Source organism: Carlito syrichta, unplaced genomic scaffold (genome assembly GCF_000164805.1).
Source record: "Carlito syrichta isolate Samal-C Ts95f unplaced genomic scaffold, Tarsius_syrichta-2.0.1 Scaffold309010, whole genome shotgun sequence".
NCBI classification, from domain to species: Eukaryota; Metazoa; Chordata; class Mammalia; order Primates; family Tarsiidae; genus Carlito; species Carlito syrichta.
In genome coordinates, this window is record NW_007253106.1 from 309,146 (window position 1) to 331,528 (window position 22,383).

The 22,383-nt window shown below is 38.9% G+C and overlaps 1 protein-coding gene across 1 annotated transcript in view; it reads right to left on the reverse strand.

Annotated features, from left to right (window-relative positions):
• Window positions 1-22,170, reverse strand: part of FAM198B (family with sequence similarity 198 member B) — a 49,161-nt gene extending 26,991 nt beyond the window's left edge. The window contains exons 1-3 of the mRNA XM_008066574.2: window positions 21,788-22,170; window positions 19,958-21,097; window positions 4,742-4,956 (exon numbers count right to left, since the gene is read on the reverse strand). Of these exons, the coding sequence (XP_008064765.1) occupies window positions 4,742-4,956; window positions 19,958-20,867 (1,125 nt within the window). The 5' untranslated portion in view covers window positions 20,868-21,097; window positions 21,788-22,170. The remainder of the gene's footprint in view (window positions 1-4,741; window positions 4,957-19,957; window positions 21,098-21,787) is intronic.
• Window positions 22,171-22,383: the final 213 nt, after the last annotated feature.

Sequence of the window (22,383 nt, forward strand, 5' to 3'; positions counted from 1 at the left end):
GTTTTGGTTATTACAGCCTTGTAGTATAATTTGAAATCAGGTAATGTGATGTCTCCTGCTTTGTTCTTTTTGCTTAGGATTGATTGGCTATTCTGGCTCTTTTTTCATTCCATATGAATTACAGAATTGCTTTTTTCTAATTCTGAAAATTTTAGAAAAATTTTGTAAAAATTTGAAGATTTTTTTTTCAATTCTAAAAATGACTTTGGTAGTCTGATAGGGATTGTGTTGGATGTGTCAATTACTGTGAGTAATATGGTATTTTAACAATGTTCTTCCAATTCATGAGCATGGTATGTTTCTCCATTTACTTGTGTCCTCCACAATTTCTTTCATCAGTGCTTTGTAGTTCTTCTTGTAGAGATCTTTCATCTCCTTGGTTAAATATATATTTTAGCTTTTTGGCTGTTGATATAAATGGGATTGAGTTCTTGATTTGATTTTCAGCTTGGTCACTATCAGTGTATAGCAGTGTTGATTTTGTATCCTGAAACTTTAATTAATGTGTTTATCAAGTCCAGGAGTCTTTTGGAGGCATCTTTAGGATTCTCCAAATATAAAATCATAATTTTCAGCATACAGAGATAGTTTAATTTCTTCTTTTCCCATTTAGATGCCCTTTATTTCTTTCTCTTGCCTGATTGCTCTAGCTAGGACTGCCAGTACTATGGAGAATAGGAGTGATGAAAGTGGACATCTTTGCCTTGTTCCAGTTCTGAGGATGAATACCTTCAACTTTATTCTGTTCAGGATGGCATTATCTGTGGTTTTGTTGTATATGACTTTTATTATTTTGAGGAATATTCCCCCTATGCCTATTTTGCTGAGGATTTTGTCATGAAGAAATGCTGTATTTTATCAAATATTTTTCAGCATTTATTAAAATGGTCATATGATTTTTGTTTTTAATTCTGTTTGTTGACTTGTGTATGTTGAACCACTCTTGCATCCATGAGATAAAGTCTACTTGGTCATGATGGATTATTTTTTATGTGCTGTTGAGTTTGATTTGCTAATGTTTTCTTCAAAATTTCTGCATCTATGTTTATTGTTGTTTGTTTTTGTTGTTGTGTCTTTTCCTGACTTTGGTATCAGAGTGTTACTGGCCTCGTAGAATGAGCTAGGGAGAATTCTCTCCTATTTGATCTTATGGAATAGCTTTACTAAAACTAGTACCAGTTCTTCTTTGAAGGTCTGGTAGAATTCAGCTGTGAGTCCATCGGGTCCTGGACATTTTTTGGGGGGAGACTTTTAGTTACTGTTTCAATCTTGCCACTGGTCTGTTCAGGGTTTCTATTTCTTCCTGATTCAAGATTGGGTGTTTGCATAAGTCTAAGAATTTATTCATTTCCTCTAGATTTTCTAGCTTGTTTATACAGAGGTGTTCATAATAGCCTCAGATAACCTTTTCAATTTCTGTCATATCATTTGTAATGTCTCCATTTTCATTTCTGAGCTAATTTGAATCTTCCCTGTTTCTTAATCTAGCTAATGGTCTATCAATTTTGTTTATCTTTTCAAAGAACCAGCTTTTTGTTTCACTGATCCTTTGTATTTTTTTTTTATTTCTATTTCATTTAGTTCTGCTCTGAATAATTGTTATTTTTTCTGCTAGCTTCGGGTTTGGTTTGTTTGAATTTTTCTAGTTCCTTGAGGTGCAACATTAGGTTGTTAATATATGATCTTTAAGTTTTATTAATGCAGGCCCTAATCACTATAAATGTTGCTCTGAGCATAGCTTGACTGTGTAACAGAGGTTTTGGTAACTTATTTCATTGTTGTCATTTGTTCTGAGGAAGTTTTAAATTTCCATCTTGATTTCACTATTGAGCCAAGGATCATTCAGGAGCAGATTGCTTAACTTCCATGTTTCTGTTTGTCTTCATGAGTTCTTCTTGGAGTTAATTTCTAGGTTTATTCCACTGTGTGCTTTATATACTTTCTTTTTAAAAAAATTTATTGAGACTTGATTTGTGGCCTATCATATGGTCTCACTGAGAGAATATTCCATGTACTGATGAGAAAAACTATAAATTCTATAGTTTTGGGGTAGAATATTCTGTAGATCTCTGTTAGCTCCATTTTTTCTAGGGTACAGTTTAATTCCAACGTTTCTTTGTTGATTTTCTGCCTTGATGATCTATTGCTGATCCTGTCTATTGCTGATCCAATCTACTGCCTTGATGATCTGTCTATTGCTGATCCTGTCTGGGGTCGGGTCTTCCCCAAAACTGAGGTATTATATCAGATGTGATAGGCTGTGCTATTGACCTCCAGTAATGAGGCGGAACTTGTGGAAGGGAGCCAATTTGATGGTGGCTGTGGGGTTTCTTGGAGAGTGTTGCTCCAAGGAAGTGCTCAGCCAACCTGGGGTTCTGGGAATACCCAAGTTCTCTGCTCTGAGCCCTCAAGGGCATTGGGGGGGAAGGATCTGAAGCATCCCCCCTACGTGCATTCTTGACTACCCCAGTAGCAATTAGGAGGGAATCACAGGCCACTGGGGTAACCTTGTTGTGCAGGGTGGGCACAGAAGAATTTATAAGAGGAGTAAGAGGTTGTTAGGGCAACGAGTCCCATCTGACTCCCCACATTAGCCTCAGGCACTCTGTCTTCTGAATGTCAAAGTGCAGCCTTGGGGCTTCAATTGTTCTCACTGCATCCTTTCCCAGCCAGGAACTGTCTACTGCCAGAGAGTTTACCCTTGGGGGTCATTCCCTCCCAGGCTTGCTAGAAAGCAGCTGCCTGCAAGGGTTAAGTGCCTGGGATATGGCAGTTGGAGTTGCTCAAAGCTTGCTTTTTTTCTGCACCACTCCAAGGTGGGCTCTCACAGAGCACAGAGCATGGCTATGGATAATACAGTCTCCTGTGAGGGACTGGAGTCCTGCAAGACTTAGAGGCCCTCCGAGTCCATGGGCAGGAGCCCAGAAGTCCTGAATTCTCTCACACCTTTCTTACTCCATCTGGAAGCTGCCAGTAGTCTGTGCCATACGGCAGAGGAGAGTCTGGCTAGTTCCAGCCCAGGCCACTTACTTTTTCTCTTCTTTGCACTATTATCAATTCTTTGATGAGTCATGGGGCATGCTGCTAGTCCTATTCCTCTTTGTGTACTGAGCAAACTCTATCTCAGTTTACACCATAGGAGAAACACACTCTAGCTCCAAAAATAAATTTAACAAACAAAGTGCAAGAAGTTTACACTGACAATTTTTTTAAATGCAGCAACAGGAAGAGTCCATGTCCCTTCTGCCACAGAGTAAAGAAATGTCCAAAGTTCACCGACTACATTTATTTTTTAGAATGTTAGTATAAAAAACAACTTTGGAAGATACAGAGAGTGTCTCCTTCTGAGATGGAAAGCAGAATTGAATTCTGACAAGAATAGTACAGACAAAATATCCTTCCATGTCAAATGTGAGGCAGAATTGCTAGCAGTCCCTTATAGGATTGGCGGTTTCCTAAGCTTAGGTTCCTCAACAATGACACAGATACACTATCTGAAGCATTCACCAGGGCCACTCTGTATTAGCTCTGTGGAACTTGAAGGGCAAGATAGCATGAAGAACATGTTATCTTCTATATTACAAGTAATAAAGTTATTTGTCTCTGACCCAAGTAAAGTAAAATCTCAGATTCTGCATAATTCCTGATCATAATCTCTCTATGCCTCAATTTTGCTACCTATAAAATGGAAAATGGGTGCCTATTTCATAGAACTAGTATGTTAATTAAACAAAATAAGATAATGCATACACTACACTTAAAACCTGTTAGAGCCTTATATCTAGACTCATCAATATTCTTTATGGAGAAAACATTTGGTGACTATTGAATGCCTCCTTGCCAAATCAAATGGCTTGCTTTCTAGTTCAGTCCTTACTGGTGGCTATACATCACTAATGCCAAAGATCCTTCTTTCCATCAAAGTTCCTGTTCCCTACCTAGACTGCGACTCTGTTCTGTGACTGTTCTAAACTGGGTCTCTTCCTACATTTTTGTCTCTTTCCAGTTTCTTTCTTTGAGTCTCTCTCTCTCTCTCTCTCTCTCTCTCTCTCTCTCACACACACACACACACACACACACACACACACAGAGGAACTAACAAAAGGAGAATGTTTTGCAAATGTCCTAAGGCAGTTCTAAATTTCCACAAGATACTAATTAACAGTATAACAACAGAAAACTAGTTTTTCTAAGTTGGGGGAAAAGAAAGCCAGTAATCAAAATAAGGAATTGGGAAGAGTCATGAAATTTTTATCAAAAGGAGAAAAGAGTTATTTAAAAACATAAAATGTCAGAAGTCATGCAATTATGTAAATGGTCAATATTTATTATTCTCCAGTGTAGAATCTTAATTTGCAATAAATAAAATGGTGACTATAAGCTGTATGGCCAAGTAACCACTGAAATCCAGTGCAGAATGATGAAAAGAAGACAAATAAACCATCAATAAGTCCCAGAAATCCCAGCTCCAGCTTTAAGTAGCTCAATAAATTGAGTATAATTATGTAGGATGATTAGTAGATTACTTCTTCAGAAACTAATAATAGAGCTGAGAAACATTTATTATTATTTCCCAAAATAATACATAATTCCATGTGGAGACTACACTTGTCAAATGCAGCATTACAGAATGTAAACTCTGGCTTCATAAAAACTCCAGGTACTGAAAATTCCTTAGTGTCAAGCTAATATAACTCACTTCCAGTTTTAGATAACCACTTACTTGATTTGAAAAACTTACCTGTAACAAAAAATCAAAGAGAGCCATCTTGGACCATTCATGGTGATGTATGTCAGTACAACCCCATTCAGGTTTGGGTACTCGCCCATTCTGCCAGCACTTCTGTTTCAGCAGCTGCTGATAAGTTCCCCAGGTGAGTTTAACAGAAGAATGGGTATCATTACTTGCTGGAGATAAAGATGCATCCCAGAGAATGATGGGATAAGGGCGGCCATCTATAGAACCAGAAAAACAAACAGGTTTTCAGCACACTATTGACTCAGTGTGTGTGTTGAACAGGTCATTCATTCTTTCATAGTCTGACTCGCTTACCTGTCAAATGTGAGAGTTTGATCAGACTACATTATGTGGTACCTTTGTTTTCTGAAGTTTTAATACTTTCATACCTCAATGCTTCCTCTTAGAAGTCTTATAAAGCAGAAAGTTGTTGTTAGACAGTGAAAAACTTTTTTAAAACAAGATACTTTATACATGTGGCAGGAATAGGCTACTAGCCACCTATAACAACACCCTCTGGTTAATGTGGTTTTATTCCACATCTAAAAGCAGCCACCACAAAAAGGGAAAGAATCCAGACATTTATAATTGTCTATTGAATGTCTGAGTGGAGCTGCTCTCTATTTGTAATAACAACTGTCTGATTTTCTGAGGCCACATTATGATGTCAGGAAGAAAAAGAATTTTTAGAAGTCGCAAATTTAAAAGTGAAATTGTATGGTTCACACCAATCACTATAATCTCCAAAGGGGGGGGGGGGAGAAGCAAGAAGTATTTTTCTCTGCTGATAGAAACTGTGCAAGCCCAACAGTGCTCTTAGTGAGGGACCATTTATTCACACATAACCTCACAGTGTATGTAAGCAAATGTCAGTTCTTCAACTGCATGTGCATAGATGATTTTTTTAAATCTATCATTCAAATTGTTTTTGTCTCATTCTTGATAGTTTAGAAATGCAATTTCTTTCATTGCTAAACTGTATAAAGAAGGATGAGTGATGTCCTCATAAACAAAGAAAACCATAATTGGGGCATATTAAACAGCACTTCAGGCTTTAAAACAGTGACACCACTTCCAAGCCCCCATTTCTGCCAAATAAAGTTACAAAGAGATGGCATTGAGCAGCTTTGCCTGTAAGTCAAAAATCTGAAATGATGCTCTTGATAAAAACAACTAAATTACAAAAATCTGAATAAGGCCACTTATCTCATTCTTAACACGCCGGAACAACAGAGGCCTCTGAAGTTATGACTGGAATGCTCAGACATGTCACAGGAATTTAAAAAACCCCTCTTAAATAGTTTTGAATGTTCTCAATCTATAACTTTATTCATTGTCTACTAGAAACATCTATTTTGCTGCCTGTGTTGCTTGCCTTCTTGCTTTCTTATAGCGTTCTTATTTCCAGTCTTCAACAGGTAACAGACCTCTTAATAACTGCTCCTGAATTTGGTGTTACACTAAACTCAATAGTTTTAATAGTGTTCACTTAAATCTTTATAATTGTTCAAAAGAAAAAACTTTATTCCTTTATCCTTGAAATTTAAGTCAGGGCATGTTAAAAGTCCTTGGGTTGCAGAAAAGATGCCCCATCATTGACACAGAATTATAAGAAAAGTAGAGAAAGAAACATCAGTCATAAATGAAAAGCTTCACTTGTAATATTCTCTCTCCTTTCTTTTTCTTTTAACTTTACTGAATGATTTGGAGCTACTAGGACCCAATTATCTCCTTAGATATAATTTTATATGTGTATATCCCAAATACAATACCTATTTTTTTTAAGTATAAATTCCAGGTAAAAGCAGTCCATCCCATGGTAGAAGACAGGCCTGGACCAGTGTCGATATGAATAGAAAACACACAGCTTTCACAGATGCATATTTCAGGCGTCTAAAGACAAACACCAAGAAGCTCTATCTGTCAGTGTCTTTGAACCAAAGTTAAACATACACAAGTAGCATTTGCATGCTCACGGCAAAGAGGTATTCAGAGGGAGTTGAAACTTAATACTAAACTTCAGCAACACAAATCAATGTGTGGGGCAGACAGACAGCAGTTTCCTCAGCAATTCATGCAAGGCCCTCAGAGCAACAAGGAACTGATCTACATAAACAACTGTTTACCTGCTGGGCTGTTTTTTCTTCCCTTTAGAAATATTTGTTTCTTATTGTAAAAGTAATTAAAAGTAAATCCACTCATTTTATGAAATGCAGAAAAACAAAAATACATAGCTAAGAAAAAAAATCATCTATAATTTTAATATCCCAACAATTGGCTCTGTTATTTGGACATTTACCTCCAGTGTTTTCCTATCTCTTTTTTTCTCACCTGAATATATAAATTGCTTTTAGAAATTTTTTTTTTTTTTAAGTTGCAGGGGAATGAGGGGTTATGGTTAGAGTTCAGATTCTGGAACCCAACAGACCTTTTGAAATCTGCTTATTACTTCTTAGCTTTGTGATACTAGACAAATTATGTAACCTCTCTAAATCTTGCTTTCCTCTTCTGCAAAATGAGGTCAATAATGTACCTTCCCAAATTGACTTTCTTAGGATGAAATGAGATACATGCATTTAAAATTGTCAACACTGTGCCTATCATAGATGCATGCCCCAGAAATATTTTGCTGTGACTATTAGTACATATATACATTACACAATCACATAATTCATCAGTCTTCAACTGATCTTTATTGTTTCTTTAATATTTACTATAGGCCAAGCACTCACTGTTCTAGAACCTGAATCTAAACACATAAATTAATAAATGTCTTTTTTTTCTTTTTTTTTCCTTTTGCTTTCATGGCACTTGCATTTTATCAAGGGGAAAGAGGCAAAAATTACGCAAAGAGAGAAAAACTATTTGAAATAATCTTGTATATACTATTTGTTGTAATTGTTTCATTAGATATTATATCATAAACATTTGTCTTAAAATTAAATATTTTTATATAGCACCGCTTTGATTGTGATGTAATAATCTAGCCCAGTGACCAGTAAACTTTCTAAAGGGCAGAAAGTAAACATTTGGGGTTTTGAGAGTCACGTGGTTTCCACAGAAACTATTCAACCAGGCAACTACTCTACTCTGTTGTTACAGCACGAGAGCAGTCATAGACAACATATGCACAATCGGTTGTGACTACTTCAGTAAAATTATATTATGTACACTGAAATTTAAATTTCATATGATTTTCAAATGTCATAGTAATGTTATTAATCTTGATTTTTTTCAACCATTTAAAATTGTAGAAACCATTTTCAGTTCACAAAATAAAAACAGACAGTGGGCTGCTTTTGCCTCACCTGCTGTATGTTAACCCCTAATCTAGTTCACAAGAATCCTGTATTTTGTTTACCATGCCTCTACTTTAGATCACCAAATCTTCTGAATGACAGCAGTCAAACTCAGATGGAGTCGTGTACGGCTGTGGTTCCCTTCCATACACAGTTCTTCTTGCTACGTAAGAGGCCCTGTGGCCCTCGTGGATAATAACAGCAATGAGGGTGACTCCAACAACACAGCAATGAGTACTACTGCAAGGAGAATTCCACTTCTTATAAAATATGGCTTTTAAGAGAATTAAATGAACCTTGATAAATTTGAAGGGATGACAGAAAAATAGCCTCCAAAAACAGGAAACTGGTTAAAGCAACTTACCCTTAAGTGTTTCAGAGATGAGGAACATTCATCTCTTCCTATTCAGGTTTGTCAAAATGATGCAGTACTGTACTCTCTAGAGAAATCTCCACAGTGAAGAGATAAAATTCTGTCAGAGTGGTGAGGAAGCAGGTTTTAAAAGATATGTGGGTGTTCATGTGAATTAAAGGTTATACAGCTGTCCTAAAAAATGAGACTTGCTTGTACAGCTTCTTTTTTCTAAAATATGAATATTTTCCTTGAATTTTTATATTCTCCCAAGTCATTTTTTTATTCAAAAGCATAAAGAAGACATTCTTCTGAGAAGATGAACATGAAAATTCACTGAGAACAAATGCTATACACAATCTCCTTTGTCTAGATGTATTAAATGCCCTTCACTTCAACCACTGGCTGACTGGTTTTGTTGAACTACAGGTGAATGCTAAGCATGTTGGGTGGAGTTGTGAATGTCTGCCTGCATTTATCGCTGAGCAAATGTAAGAAAAAAATATCCTGAGCTCTGAAATCAAAAGTTCTTTCTACTACATGGGCCAAATTCCAAGACTTCTTGTGAAAAAGACAAAAAGCAAGTGACAGTCTAGCTCAGAGCCCTTCATTAAAAACAACTCCACAAAATCCATTAAGGAAAACAAAGACCAGTCAAAACTTGAGGGATAACTTGGTTATAGGAGACAAATTCTGTTGGAATCCACCACAACTGTCAACATGTATCGAAAGAAAACCTTAATGCAAAAATAAATGAACTTACGTAGGCTTTGTATGACTTTTTTTAAAAGGGGGATGGGTTGGAAAGGCAGGATTCTGTAGATTCTAATGTACAAATTTTATATGGCCAACCAAGCCCTGGATACAAGGGTTTGTTTCAGAAATAGATTTAAATTAAAACCACAAGCCGGGCTCGGTGGCTCAGCCTGTAATCCCGCGCCTTTGGGAGGCTGAGGTGAGCGGATTGCCTGAGCCCGCGGGTTCGAGACCCGCCTGAGCAGCGAGACCTCATCTCTACAATAAATCAAAAAATCAACCGGGCGTGGTAGCGCGTGCCTGTAATTCCGGCTACTTGGAAGGCTGAGGCGGAAGGATCGCCGGAGCCCAGCACGTCGAGGCTGCGGCGGCCGGGAGCGGCCACTGCACTCCAGTCTGGACGACGGAGTGAGACTCCAACTCAAAAAAAAAAAAATTAAAACCACAATGAGATATCATTCCACACCTGCCACAATAGCTATTATCAAAAAGATGAATGATAATAAGTGTTGGCAAGGAAGTGGAGAAAAGGGAAGCCTTAGCACTAATGGTAGAAATCTAAATTAAACAGCCATTGGGAAAAACAGCATGGAGGTTCCTAAAAAAGCAAAAATAGAATCACTGTACCATCCAGCAATCCCACTTCTGTGTGTATATCCAAAGGCACTGAAATCAGTACACTGAAGAGTGACCTGCACTCCCCTGTTCACTGTAGCATTGCTCAGAGTAGCCAAGATCCGAAAGCAACTTAGGTGTCCATCAAAGGATGAAGGGAGAGAGGAAATGTATATATACACAGTGGGACACTATTCAGTCTCTAAAAGGAGGAAATCCTGTCATTTGCAACAACATGGATAAACCCGGGAGACAATGGATTAAGTTAAATAAGTCAAGCAGAGAAAGACAAATGCCACATGATCTCACTTATATGTGAACCCAAAAAAGTTTAACTCATAAAAGGAGGGAGTAGAATAATAGCTACCAGAGGCTGGAGGAAGGGGTTGGATGGAGAAAGGGCTGACCAAAAGGTACAGAGTTTGGTTAGACAGATGGAATAAGCTTTAAGGTCTACTGCACAAAATGGTGACCATAACAAATAAGAATGCATTGCATATTTCAAAATTACTAAAAGAGTATTTTAGTAAATACTCATTGTAGTACTCATTGTAAATTACACTTACAATGTTCTTGCCACAAAAAATGCTAAGTAAATGAAGTGATAGATCTGCTAATTAACCCAATTTAATCATTCCACATTGCAATCATATATCAAAACATTACACTGTACCCCATAAATATATAGTTACTATCTTTCAATGACAAATAAATTAAATCACAAAAAAATAGATTTCTGGGTGATATAGAATACTTTCCTTCAAACAAAAAAAAAAAAAATCACAGGGCTGGGTGTGGTGGCTCATGCTTGCAGTTCCAGAACTTTGGGAGGCTGAGGTGGGAGGATCACTTATGCCCAAGAGTTTGATGCTGCATTGAGCTATTTTTTTAAATTTACTATTTACTATATAACTGTCTGCCATATCATAGCTTGTTTTCTCTAGGTTCAGCTGAGTTAAAATAACCCCCATATTTCCTCAAGGTTAGCTAAGTATGAAGCTGAGGAAGCAGGAAAAGAGAATGTCTTGTGACTTTCTCCATCACAAACCGCTTAAATGATCTAAATCACCAGTTCTCCTTTAAAGGCAAAGTGTCCTTCTCTGTTCTGACTAATGAGCAGGAACTTCTGCTTTCTAGGTCTGCTCTGACTTCTGCTATATAAGTGGAAACTCCCAGACTCTTCCTATCTCAATATTCCATTAAAAAAAAAAAAAAACACACAGGAATGGAATTTGACTTCAGAGGGTAGTGATAATGTGGTCACTGTGCCAGGCTGCACAACCACATTTTGCAGATGAAGTCTTGGTCAAATCGGGTGACCCAGTCTTGGGTAATTTAGTGTTTATGAACACAGTTAAAGGATCCATGAATTCCTGAGTAGAGTGACCTTCTTACAACGTAGAGCCCATGACATCATTGCCCTTCTTCAAACCCTTCTGTGAGTTTCCACTATCCATAAGATTAAGTCCATGCTCCTCACATGACACAAAACACACTCATTCTCCATTCACCACAGCCTAACTCACTTCCTCCCCCCGACACCCTAATTTCTCATTTTTCAGGACTATTTGCAGTTTCCTGAGCACACTCTGCTGTCACAAGTTTTCTTGCATCTCCTCTCTCTACCCTTTCTTCACCCACTACATCTCAACTCCACCCACAGTGACTTTTGAGAACCAGCTCTGGCATTATGTCTCCCAAAAGTCTTTATAGTTTCTCCACCCGTGCTCCTACACACACATTCTAGGATAACTTCTCCTTCTCTGTACCAGCAGGGCCTCCTAAAAACAGCTCCATTGCAGTTTTTAATCAGACTCTTTTTGTAAGGTAGGTTTGCTTAGCGTCCTGTCTTCCAAAATGAGAGCTCTGGAGACCAGGGACTACTTCTTAGAACTCTGGATCTCCAACTCCTGATGCAGTATCTAAACCAAAGCAAGCACTCAAAAATGTTGATGAATGAAAGAGTGAATAAATTTTCAGAATCTCCCAATGTTCATGTATAGCCCTTAGGTTCTAGTGTCAATGAAACCAGAATTTTTAAATGGTAGATGTAACATCTTAGTAAGCTGTGGTTTTATTGTGTTCACCTTAAATGGATTGAGAAGCATTAGAGAAACAAAAGCCAGGGATGTGCAGAGGTTTCCATGCCCTTGTCAGTCCAGCTTGTTCTCAACTATCCACTCCTAGGTAACCATCAGTCTCTGAGACACTAGGATGATGAAAACAGGGATGGTGGAAACACCATTGCTTCTCTCCTGCTTACCCCAGATTGCTGTCATGGGAAGCGGAGCATTAGGCATCATGGATACATTTGGGAATGAGACTACAAGGCAGTAAAAGCAGGACGCGATCTGGATGTGTGATTAACTGGGAGACCCCCCAGGCTGTGATCTTGGAGGCAAACACATGATATGATATGAAGGGAAATCAGGAGGCAGGAAGTGCAGCTTTTATGAACTAGGTAACAGAGTCTTCCTGACCGATACCTGTATCCCAGGTCTCCTGCATACTACCTATGGGCCTTTGGGGGTATGTGTCATTATTTCAGCCTCAGTTTCCTCTCAGAAGATCTGTACAAGAATATCTGATGTATGGGACTGCTGTGAAATTTAATGAGATGATGAAGGTATAGTGCTTAGCACTTTACAAATGAGAGAGGTTGCTAATATCCACTATAGACTCCAAGGACTTTCTTTACATGAACATCTTAGGTAACCCATTTATTTTATGCAAGTAAACATCCACCTAGATAAACTAGGAAAATCTTAAGAAACATATCTCAAAGAACAGAGAGTCTACAATGCCAGTGTGCACCCTGACTACAAAGCTATTTGAATTGGAGACTACTGCTTTTCCCTAATACCTAGGACAGTGCCTCGCTTGTAATTATAAATGCCATCGAATTGAACTGATTACAACTGAATTGGACTAATACTATAATACTCGCTTATTAAATGAAAGGTAACATTTAAAAGTGTCACTATGTATTGGTCAATGTTGTATTTTATACATATCAACTCAGTTAATTCTCATGACAACTCTAAGTTACATAATGCTATCATCATTATTTTTATTATCATTCTTATTCTTCTAGTTAAATATAAAGTCCAAAGAGATTAAGTAACTTACCCAAGGTCATGCAGCAGTAAATAGCAGATTCAATATTCAAACTCAAGGAGTCTACTCTGCCAGTCTCTCCCTTAACCATAAAGCTATTTGAATTGGAAACTACACTGCTTTTTCCTAGTACCTAGGACAGTGCCTCACACATAACTTGAATTTATTACAACTGAATTGGACTGAAATGTAATGTCTGCCCATCAACTGATGTAGGGAGGATTGGCTAGCTCTACTGCAACAGTATGGTCCTCGATCAACTCAGTGACAACAGTGGATTCAATCTCATTGAAGAGGTCATGTGACTGTGAGCTCGGGAAGGTGCCGAGTGAATCCTGGCGTCAGCAACAATAAGATTTCCTCCAGGCCACTGAACTCACACATGGCCACTAGTGTCCGCTCCACACTGACAGGTAGGGGTTCTTGACTGTTGTGTTCACTGATGTAGCCCAGTGGCCAGAAAAGTGGCTGGCACATAGCAGGTGCTCAAAAAATATGCGTGAAAGGAAGAAAAGATAAATGTGATCCTACAGAAGGAAGCAGATCCCATGGGGTTAAAGCACATGCATCTTTTACTCTGTTAGTACTGCGGCAACCATTCATTGCCCTTTTATCCCAGCCATGTATGGGATCAAAGGACAAATTCCAGAAGCACAGCACAGGAGGTTGCTGGGTTCCCCACTAGCAGATGAAGGTATGTAGTGAGCAAACAGAAGGACGCTGGAGCACAGTGCTGCTTAGAGCCGAGGCTCAGTAAACTTTTGTTCGCTGATGAATGAATGCATTAAGCTGACCAGCTCAATTTGATTGATAAAGAAAGAGCCTTAGGGCTTTTCTGATGAAGAACACAATATGCTTTCAGTCCCCATTTTTAAAAACAAAATAGGATTATATACTTCCAAATAAATATTTTTCAGAAAGCTTGCAGATATGTCAAAGACTTCCAGAATTCAGAAGCCAGCATGTTTCCAAGTTGCGGGGGCATCTGGGTCATCCTCAATACTTCCTGCAAAATGCTTTGGTGCCTACCTGAGACCTGAAACAATGTGAAAGGCAGAATGGCCATCCCTCTGCCTTGGCAACCACACTGTCACCAGAGCTCACAGTGCTGCTCGCATGGACTTGAAAAGAGCATGAAAAATACACAATATATTTCTCCTACTTTATAATAAGAAGAGGCAATACAAGTTGGAGAACAGTGAGCAACTTGGGATCTACAATGAATTTAAATGGAAGTTTGTGGGGTGCCTGCAGTTTGTCATCTAAGCAGCCCTGACATACAGAATTCCTGGAACCAGGCTACCTTAATTCAGCCTGACAGCTCTGTGGCAATAAAGCAGCATCCTAAAAATAAAGCATACAAAATGCATCTTTCATGCTGGGCATGAAAAATGGTACAATGCTTAAATGCCACCAAAATGGCGTCCCTTGAGATCCATTCACATTACTGTGCATTCTACAGGGGAAGCTCTGGCAAAGCTGCTAAATCAAATATCACAGAAGGGTGCTGCGTTTTCTTTTTTATGTTCTTGATTTTTACATGAATGTAATTTGTTTTGTCTAATCCTAGATAAATACTCCAGAATATTTTGTTTTAAAAAGTTATCTAAATATCACAGTGCCACACAGAATCTGGTGACTTTTGTAATGATTTGAGACTCTTACAATGACAGTTTGGCAGAAAACAAACTAATATGTTCAGTCACATTAACATATATATGATTGTGGTAAACAAAAACTCTGGTAAGCATTGGCACTTTGGTTTGCATTAAAGAAAAAACTTGTAGTAATGTTCAGAATAGCATATCAATACTACCCTTGAGTAAAAATATTATCAATGTTAGATTATTGAACTAAAAAGGAGAAATTAAATAGAAATGTTGGCACAGTGGTAAAATCAGAAACCATCATGCTAAGATGTGCACATCTTTGTCATTATCCCATAATTGTAGCCAGCCTGATTTGAGAGGTGGTATGGGTTAGCAGAAGCAGCACGAGAAGGCTTCCATGTCAGAGATAATTGGGTACAAATTCCAGTTCCACCGCACACTGGCCAGGTGATTTAGAAAAAATTGCATAACCTCCCAAAGCCTGAGGATTCTCTTTTTAAAATAGCAGTAACATCTGCTATGTAGAATCATTAAGTGGTATAACAGACAGAAGACACCAAATACAGTATAGGTGCTGAGTAATGCATAACTATAGATTATTTATCACAATTGAAAAAGACTTCATTACTATTTAAAAAAAGAGTTTTAAAGGGTCCTTTGATGTCGTATTTCTACTTATTTTTTTATTTCCCGCATAGGCACATATGGGATGAGAATCTGCTTGAGCAATAACTGCTGGGTTTTATATTGTAATGCACTGCTGCCACTTGCTACTTAGGTATAGCCTTGCCTTCCCAAGTACATGTTTCTCATTTTCTAGGATACCTTTGGAGTAGCACCTGTCACAAGGTCTATTATACAGTACACAAGCAGTATGTCCACTAATTTCACATATATATTTTTGTGTTCAAGGAGAATCTTCGAGAACTCATCTAGTTATACAACCATGAACTTGTCCTGGCCTAACCTGAGCTTGTGGCTCACCCACACCAGTTTTACCAATTTAGAAATCCCTGGAGATGAGTTTTATAATTGGAACTCTTTATCTTTGGACTGAATCAACAGAGAGCTTCATCAGAGAGGCTGGGGGTAGGCAGATCATTTAAATCACATCATTTGATCCTCTTTTCTATATTTCTTTGCATGTCATATATCCATTTATATCCAGGAAATTTATACGACATTGAGCAAGGTACTTAATTGCTCTGGGCCTCAATTTCCATGTCTGTTAAATCTCTGTCATGGAGTGCCCAGCCTCTATGACACCTGGGTACAGCTGGGAGAACTTTTAGAAGGAGTTAATATAATAATGCAAGCACAGTACTTAGAAGAGTACCTGGTATATAGGAACATTCCATAACTCTTAGCTATGCTTAAGGTAGTCTTGTTTCCTTGAGAAAAAAGACGTTCCCACTGATGTATCTCTGTGTATGTCATTTGGTTCACTATATTAAATAACTAAATATACTAGTAGCTGTGGTGATGCAGAAAGAAGACATACTTCAGTGTGTGTTAAATAATTTGTTAAAAGAAACAAATTAATGAAAAAGGAAAGACTTGGAAGTTAGAACAAAATGCCTTGTTTGACAACTAGCTCATTGTATGATCTTGAACAGTCTTCCCACCTTACTTTCATCTCTAAATTGAAGTTAAAAAGGTCTACTGCATAGGATTTTTGGAAATAATAACTAAAAGACCCTGAATATCTACATTCAATTTGCAATATGAATAAATTGTTTTCTTAGTATCTGATACAAACTGATTTTCATAAACATTAATCAAAAGTCAGAGAACAGAAACAACATTTCGGGAAGATTAGTTACAGGATTTGCTAGCTGTCCACTCTCCTGAACATTAAAATATCTACTTCTAGACCAAGCCAGATCATCAGAGAAACATATACCTAAATTAAATCCTATTGTTCCTCCCTCAGAAAACTCATTACCTAATTACACTGGTATGTGCTGCCAGCAGACCATATTGATAGTCTTTACAAGAATAATCTCAGTAAAACTTATTATTTGCATTATAAAGAGACTGTCAAAAACATTTTTCATTACTTCCACAATGAACTCTTTATGAGATTTTCCAGGAGAAAGGCCAGCTTAGATATAGGACTAAAAATGGTAGTACTTGTTCTGAATATTAGAAGCTTCCAATGTAGATTTACTATTTAGTCACTGGAACAAGCTAAGAATGCATTCCTGCATTCATTCAAAATATTTATTGAGCACCTACCATGTGGCAGACTCTTCACTAGGAACCAGAAATGCAGTAGTAAAAAAAATATCTCTGCCTTCACAGACCTGAGACTAGTGAGAAGGAACAGATTATTAAACAATTGGTCATATGTGTTATATAAACAAACAGCTATGTATTACATAATATGATAATATAAAGTGCATCAGGAAAAGGTTCTGGGTAACTAGGTAAGATCTGTTACCCCCTTGAGTGGGCAGAGTCTCAAATAAATCTAAGCTTTGACCAAGAGAAGCAGATTATATTTCTCACAACAATGCTATGAGGTAGGCACTGTTGTTTCCATTTAGCAGGTGATAAAACTGAGGTTTTATTCAGGCAAAGTAATAAAAGGGCCTGAAGAAAAACATACACTTCTGTGGAAAGCAGGGGAAGAAAGATACAGGTAAGGAAAAGACTAAAAATAGGTAAATGGAGAGAAATCCTGAGAACCTAGCATGACCAGAACTGGTCTATTCATGTACTGTGTATCACTATGACAGTCTACTTGAGTAAAATTATATTGTGCAGAGTGTTCATAACTATCTGTAAATGCTTTCACGGGCCCCCGAGGAAACTAGCTGACTTTGTGACTCAAAATGGCTAAAGAGGAGAAGGTATCAAAAAAAGAACAAAGAAAGGTCCAGTGCTGTTTGAGATATGACCTTAGAAATTTAATTAATTAAATTGAGTCACATCAGCAAAACCTTATTAGTTTATTTCTGTCATCACTCACTATGAATGGAGACAGAAATATGTAGGCCATATTGAGATTATAAATCCCTCCTTCAAATTGAATTTTTATTCTCAAAGATGCTGGAAATTTAGAGAGTAAAGAATTAAATATCTAAGAGGAATTCTGTCTACAAAAAGTTTAAATGAACAGTTTTAGTCGTAGTCCCAATACATAATGAAATAATATATGAGGCCGAGGCAAGAGGATTGCCTGAGCCTAGGGGTTTGAGACCAGCCTGGGCAACTTGGTGAGATCTGTCTCTACAATAAATTTTAAAAAAAAAAAAATTGCCAGGTGTGGTGACATGCATCCGGAGTTCCAGCTACTTGGAAGGCTGAGGCAGAAGGATCGCCTAAACCTAGCAGGTCCAGGCCGCGGTGGCCATGAGTATGCCACTGTACTCCAGGCTGTTGACAAGAGTGAGACTTCAATTCAAAAAACAACAACAAAAAAGAAATAATATATGAGACTTGGAGACCATGCGAGTAACTCAATGAACTTGGTACTACCTCATGTTGCTTGGTGTAGCAATAATTGTCAGTACTTTTTTAAGGTTTGCCTTGTGCCAGGTACCGGTCCTAAGTGTTTTCAGGTATCAACAACATCCTCATGAGGTAGGTAGTATTATTATTTTACAGCTAAGGAAACTGAGGCATAAAGAGGTACTGTAACATTTCCAGGTCATATGGCAGGTAAGTTCAAACCCAGGCAGTCCAGCTCCAGAGTCCAGGCTCTCAGCCACTACTTTATTCTACTGACTTCCATCTAAGAGCATTCAAATGACATATCAGAGAACCCCACTTTAGGATGTATCTAAGAATTCACCTTCTCTTGTCTGGGTTTTATGACATGAAAATGAATGGCAATAAAGCATGGCGAGGGTGATCCTGTGCCCTACTTTACCCAGAATGGTCTTGGTGTATGCCTATGCTCCCAACAACCATCAGTATCTTCTTTCACTCCTGAGTGTTCCAGTTTGGAAAACAAGTTACATATTCACCTAACTCCAGTAGTTAAGAAGTTATGTTCTGAAGTTTGCTGAAACTACATTCAAAAACCAAATTGGTTATTTACTAGCTGTAGAAGTTGAGGCCAATTATTTTGCCTGAATAAGTCTCAATTTTCAGACTTGCTAAATGGAAATAATAATAGTACCTACCTTATTGCACTGCTGTGAGAACTACAGGAATCAATGCATATGTGAACTATATGAATCAATTAGTATAAACCTTAGCAAAGAGTTAGCACTCAATAAAAATTCACTTTCACCAACCTTAAGTAAATGTTTGATAGGCTTTATTACATCAGCATAATTGTGGTAGACTGTGTGAACTTGAGATATCAAAACATAACTGTGAATCTACACCACCTAGTCATGAACTAGGAGTAAGGAATGCCAGACTTTCTAAGACAATCACTGGTCCTTCAAGGAGCATCCATTCTAAGACTAAATTGTAATACTAAAGGTACTGAAAATGCAGTTTAGTTCTCAGCCACTCCCAGGGGTTTTAATCTATTTTATTCCAAGCTCCCTGTGGTAACATCTCTGAAATGCTATATTTTATGGTGTCAGGGAAAAAGGAGGTGGTATCTTTTGAGTTTATAATCTCTTTGCAGACACTTTTTTAGCCTCTTGAGCCAGTCTGGTTCATAACTATAACTGCTGGGATCATTCTGCATTCAAACACAAGCCCATACTGTACTTTGTATTCCGTGTACTTTGTATTCAAACACTCAAGTAGCCTTGATATTCAGGGAATATCCTTAATATGGCATGGGCATGACCACAGCCCACCCTATTTGTCTGCAACTTCAGTAACTGGCTACATATCCTAGAATCTGACACCCAGGAAGAAAGAATTTTGGAAATCAGATTCATTGTCACAGGCTTGAAAAAACCACATGGCTAGTTAGTATCTGTACTGAACAAAACATCTTTTATGGCCTCATTCTCTTTATTTGTCAAATATAGGGATTAAATCCATTGTATTATTTAAAAAGTCAGGAGTTGACTCTTACATGGTCTGGCTCTGTGCTTGCTAAAAGGACTCCATCTGCTCATGAAAGATAACCCATTTCCTCCTTACTTTTCAAAACTTCCAAACCTCCCTCCCATAGTAACTTCTTTAATAGCATGCCTGACTGCCAGCAAGTTCTTTGCCTCCACCCAGCTTCCTCTCCTCATCATGCAAATTGCCGTTGGCTTTAATTAGATTTAATAAGCCACGGGGAAGGGCAGCCAGGGAAATGGAGAGCAAAGATTGCACAGCGTGGGCCTACTCTTGCATGTCCAGTGCAGTGTTTCCCTAGAACTCTCATATCCTCCCAGGCTGAGAAAATGAGGAATGCCAAGCGTATGGAAAGACAGGCTGCTGCTGCTGTCCAAATGTGAAACGTGGGTGGAGAAAAATCATTTAAAAAAAGAGAGTGAGGGAAAAGAGAAAAGGAACGCGAATCCCCAACAGCTGCAAATAACGAAGGCTGCAACTCTGTTACCTTGAATGAACTCTGATTTCCTGCTCACAGAAGGCAGGGTCCTGTTGAGCCCCAGGATCCTGTCTAGGTGGAAGGCAAACACCTCACTCATGTCCAGGGGCTGCTTCAGCAGCCCACAGGGGCTGGAGTCACAGCGTGGCACAGAGCCAGGTGCACTCCCCTCCAGCAACAGCAAGCGGGCGCCGCTCCTTGAGGACACTGGCCGGAGACCGGCCACTGCGCTGTCCGCCAGGAGTCGCATTCTTCGGATGTCATCTTTGCTCAGCCAGGAGGGGGCGCTCTCGCTGTAGATCCTGATGTTGCTCTCCCTGGCCCTGGGCTGCAGTAAGTCGAAGCCCCCAGCTCTCACTCCCGGACCCCGCAGCAGCCTCCAGGGTTGCTCTCCAGCCTTGGCCAGGTTTCCTCCCCGAGCGTGCCCAGGCACTGCAGCATCAGCTGCCCTCACAGCTTCCTGCGGCTGAAGGGATGGTCCGACCAAGGCCTCCTGTCCCGGGACCACAGATGCCACTGCATACTTTTTCCTGCGCTTGGGTTTCACGGTGCCACGGATGTTGGCAGGCTTGCTGCGCTTGGAGCGTAAAGTGATGTACACCACATTGGGCTGCAGGGTGGTCCCGTTGCCCTGGGACTCGGGAGGGGCCAGAGTACCATCCAGGGGTATCTCAGGGAAGGGTCCTTCGGCAGTGTCACGGCTGCGGCGTGGCCCCTTCTCGGCCGCCTGTCCGTGCTGGAGAGAGGCCCGCCCCACCTGGCTCACCAGGAAGCCCAGGTAGATGGCGCAGGCAGTGCCCAGCAGGAGATTCCTGCGGGTCCTTGGACGCCGGCTGCTCCAGAGTTTCCACACGCGCGGGACGCACAGGGAGCAGATGAACCAGTTTATAAGTTGCCCTGGCTTGTCTGGACAGGTCATTTCTCTGCCGCATCCACATGTTGAACAGAGTTTAAAGCCTGCACTTGGCTCCTGCTGACATGATGCATGGTTTCCTGGATTCAGCTGTCGCGCCCGCTTCGGGATCTAAGTGGTCTCCCGTGGGTAGAGGTGGCAGGAAAGGGCTGGTGATGGAGTTGGGAATATTTTGACACTCGCTACAACAGACCTTTTAAACTACCAGCCTCTCCAAGGAGTAATGTAGCTTGTTTCTGGGAATGAATGGAAACAGAGTTAACTGAGTCACAATCTCAAACCATTTCAGTTCCTCTGCCGAGTGCTGAAAAAAGTAACCCTTTCCTTTCATAAATATCACCAGCAATTTTTTTTAAAAATCAAATTTAAGAAATGGAAATACGATAGCTGCATAGATTTGATATTCAGTTTTAAGTAGTGAAAACAAGCCACAAAAATCCAAGAATATTTTATAACTTGTAGCTAGACTCATTTAAGTTGATTATGAAGCAAAAGCATTAAAATGTCACAAACCTGTGCTTTTCCTTTTTGAAGTTCAGAAATAACTTAAGACAAGTAATAGATGGTTTTTAAAAACCTACAGCTATCACATATTTATTTTTACAAATCCTGCACTAACTAATTGGACAGAAGCACCAACTATTAACATTCAAATTCAGAAACATATTTTCTTAATCTAACTGTACACATTTTTCTTTATAACATGTTCATTATACATGGAGTGTTAATATAATATAAAGCCATAACTTGGAAGCAGTTACATTTATCCTGTAATACACACACACATACACACACACAACACAAATCTGACTGCTTTTTATTCCTTTTCTTTCCACCAAAGTCAGCTGAAAGAAAATAAAAGGATCTCTAGTTCTATTTTTTTCACTATTAAAAAGAAAAAGAAACTCGTAAGCAACCTTACTTACACAGCTGGCCCCATGCTTGGCTCCAGGAAGAATGTAATCCCTGACTCTAATGCAAAGAACTTTTAAAGGCTGAGGCATGTAAGTAGAACATATTTCATGGTCAAGGGTGTTCTACATCTCAAACATTTCAGTTCAGCTTTAAAAGCTCCCTTGAAAAACCACTGATTGAAAAGCAAAATGGTTACTTGTAAGCTGAATACTGCAGAGTTTTAATATGTATGAGGTTTTAAAAAACAATAGTTAAAAAATAAACTTTAATTTTAAATTCTGAAAAAAGAAATGCCGTACAGAATCAGTTTTCATTCAAATAACTTTCCACTTATTTTTAACCCCTGGGAGCCCTCTAGCGTCCTGTTTGCAAACAGACTTAAAATGTCAGTCTCAAAAAAAAAAAAGTTGTACTCCAAGCCGGGCGTGATGGAAAAAAAAAAGAAATGTCAGTCTCATGAAGTTAAAAAGACTGAGAGTGTTTGCTAGGCTTGGTGGGGCAGCAGCCACCAAATAAATGACTTGTGAAATGAGGAATGCCATCAACCTTCAGATATCCATACCACAGAGCTCGGGATTAGAACACCAGCATTCCCAGGAACGACTCA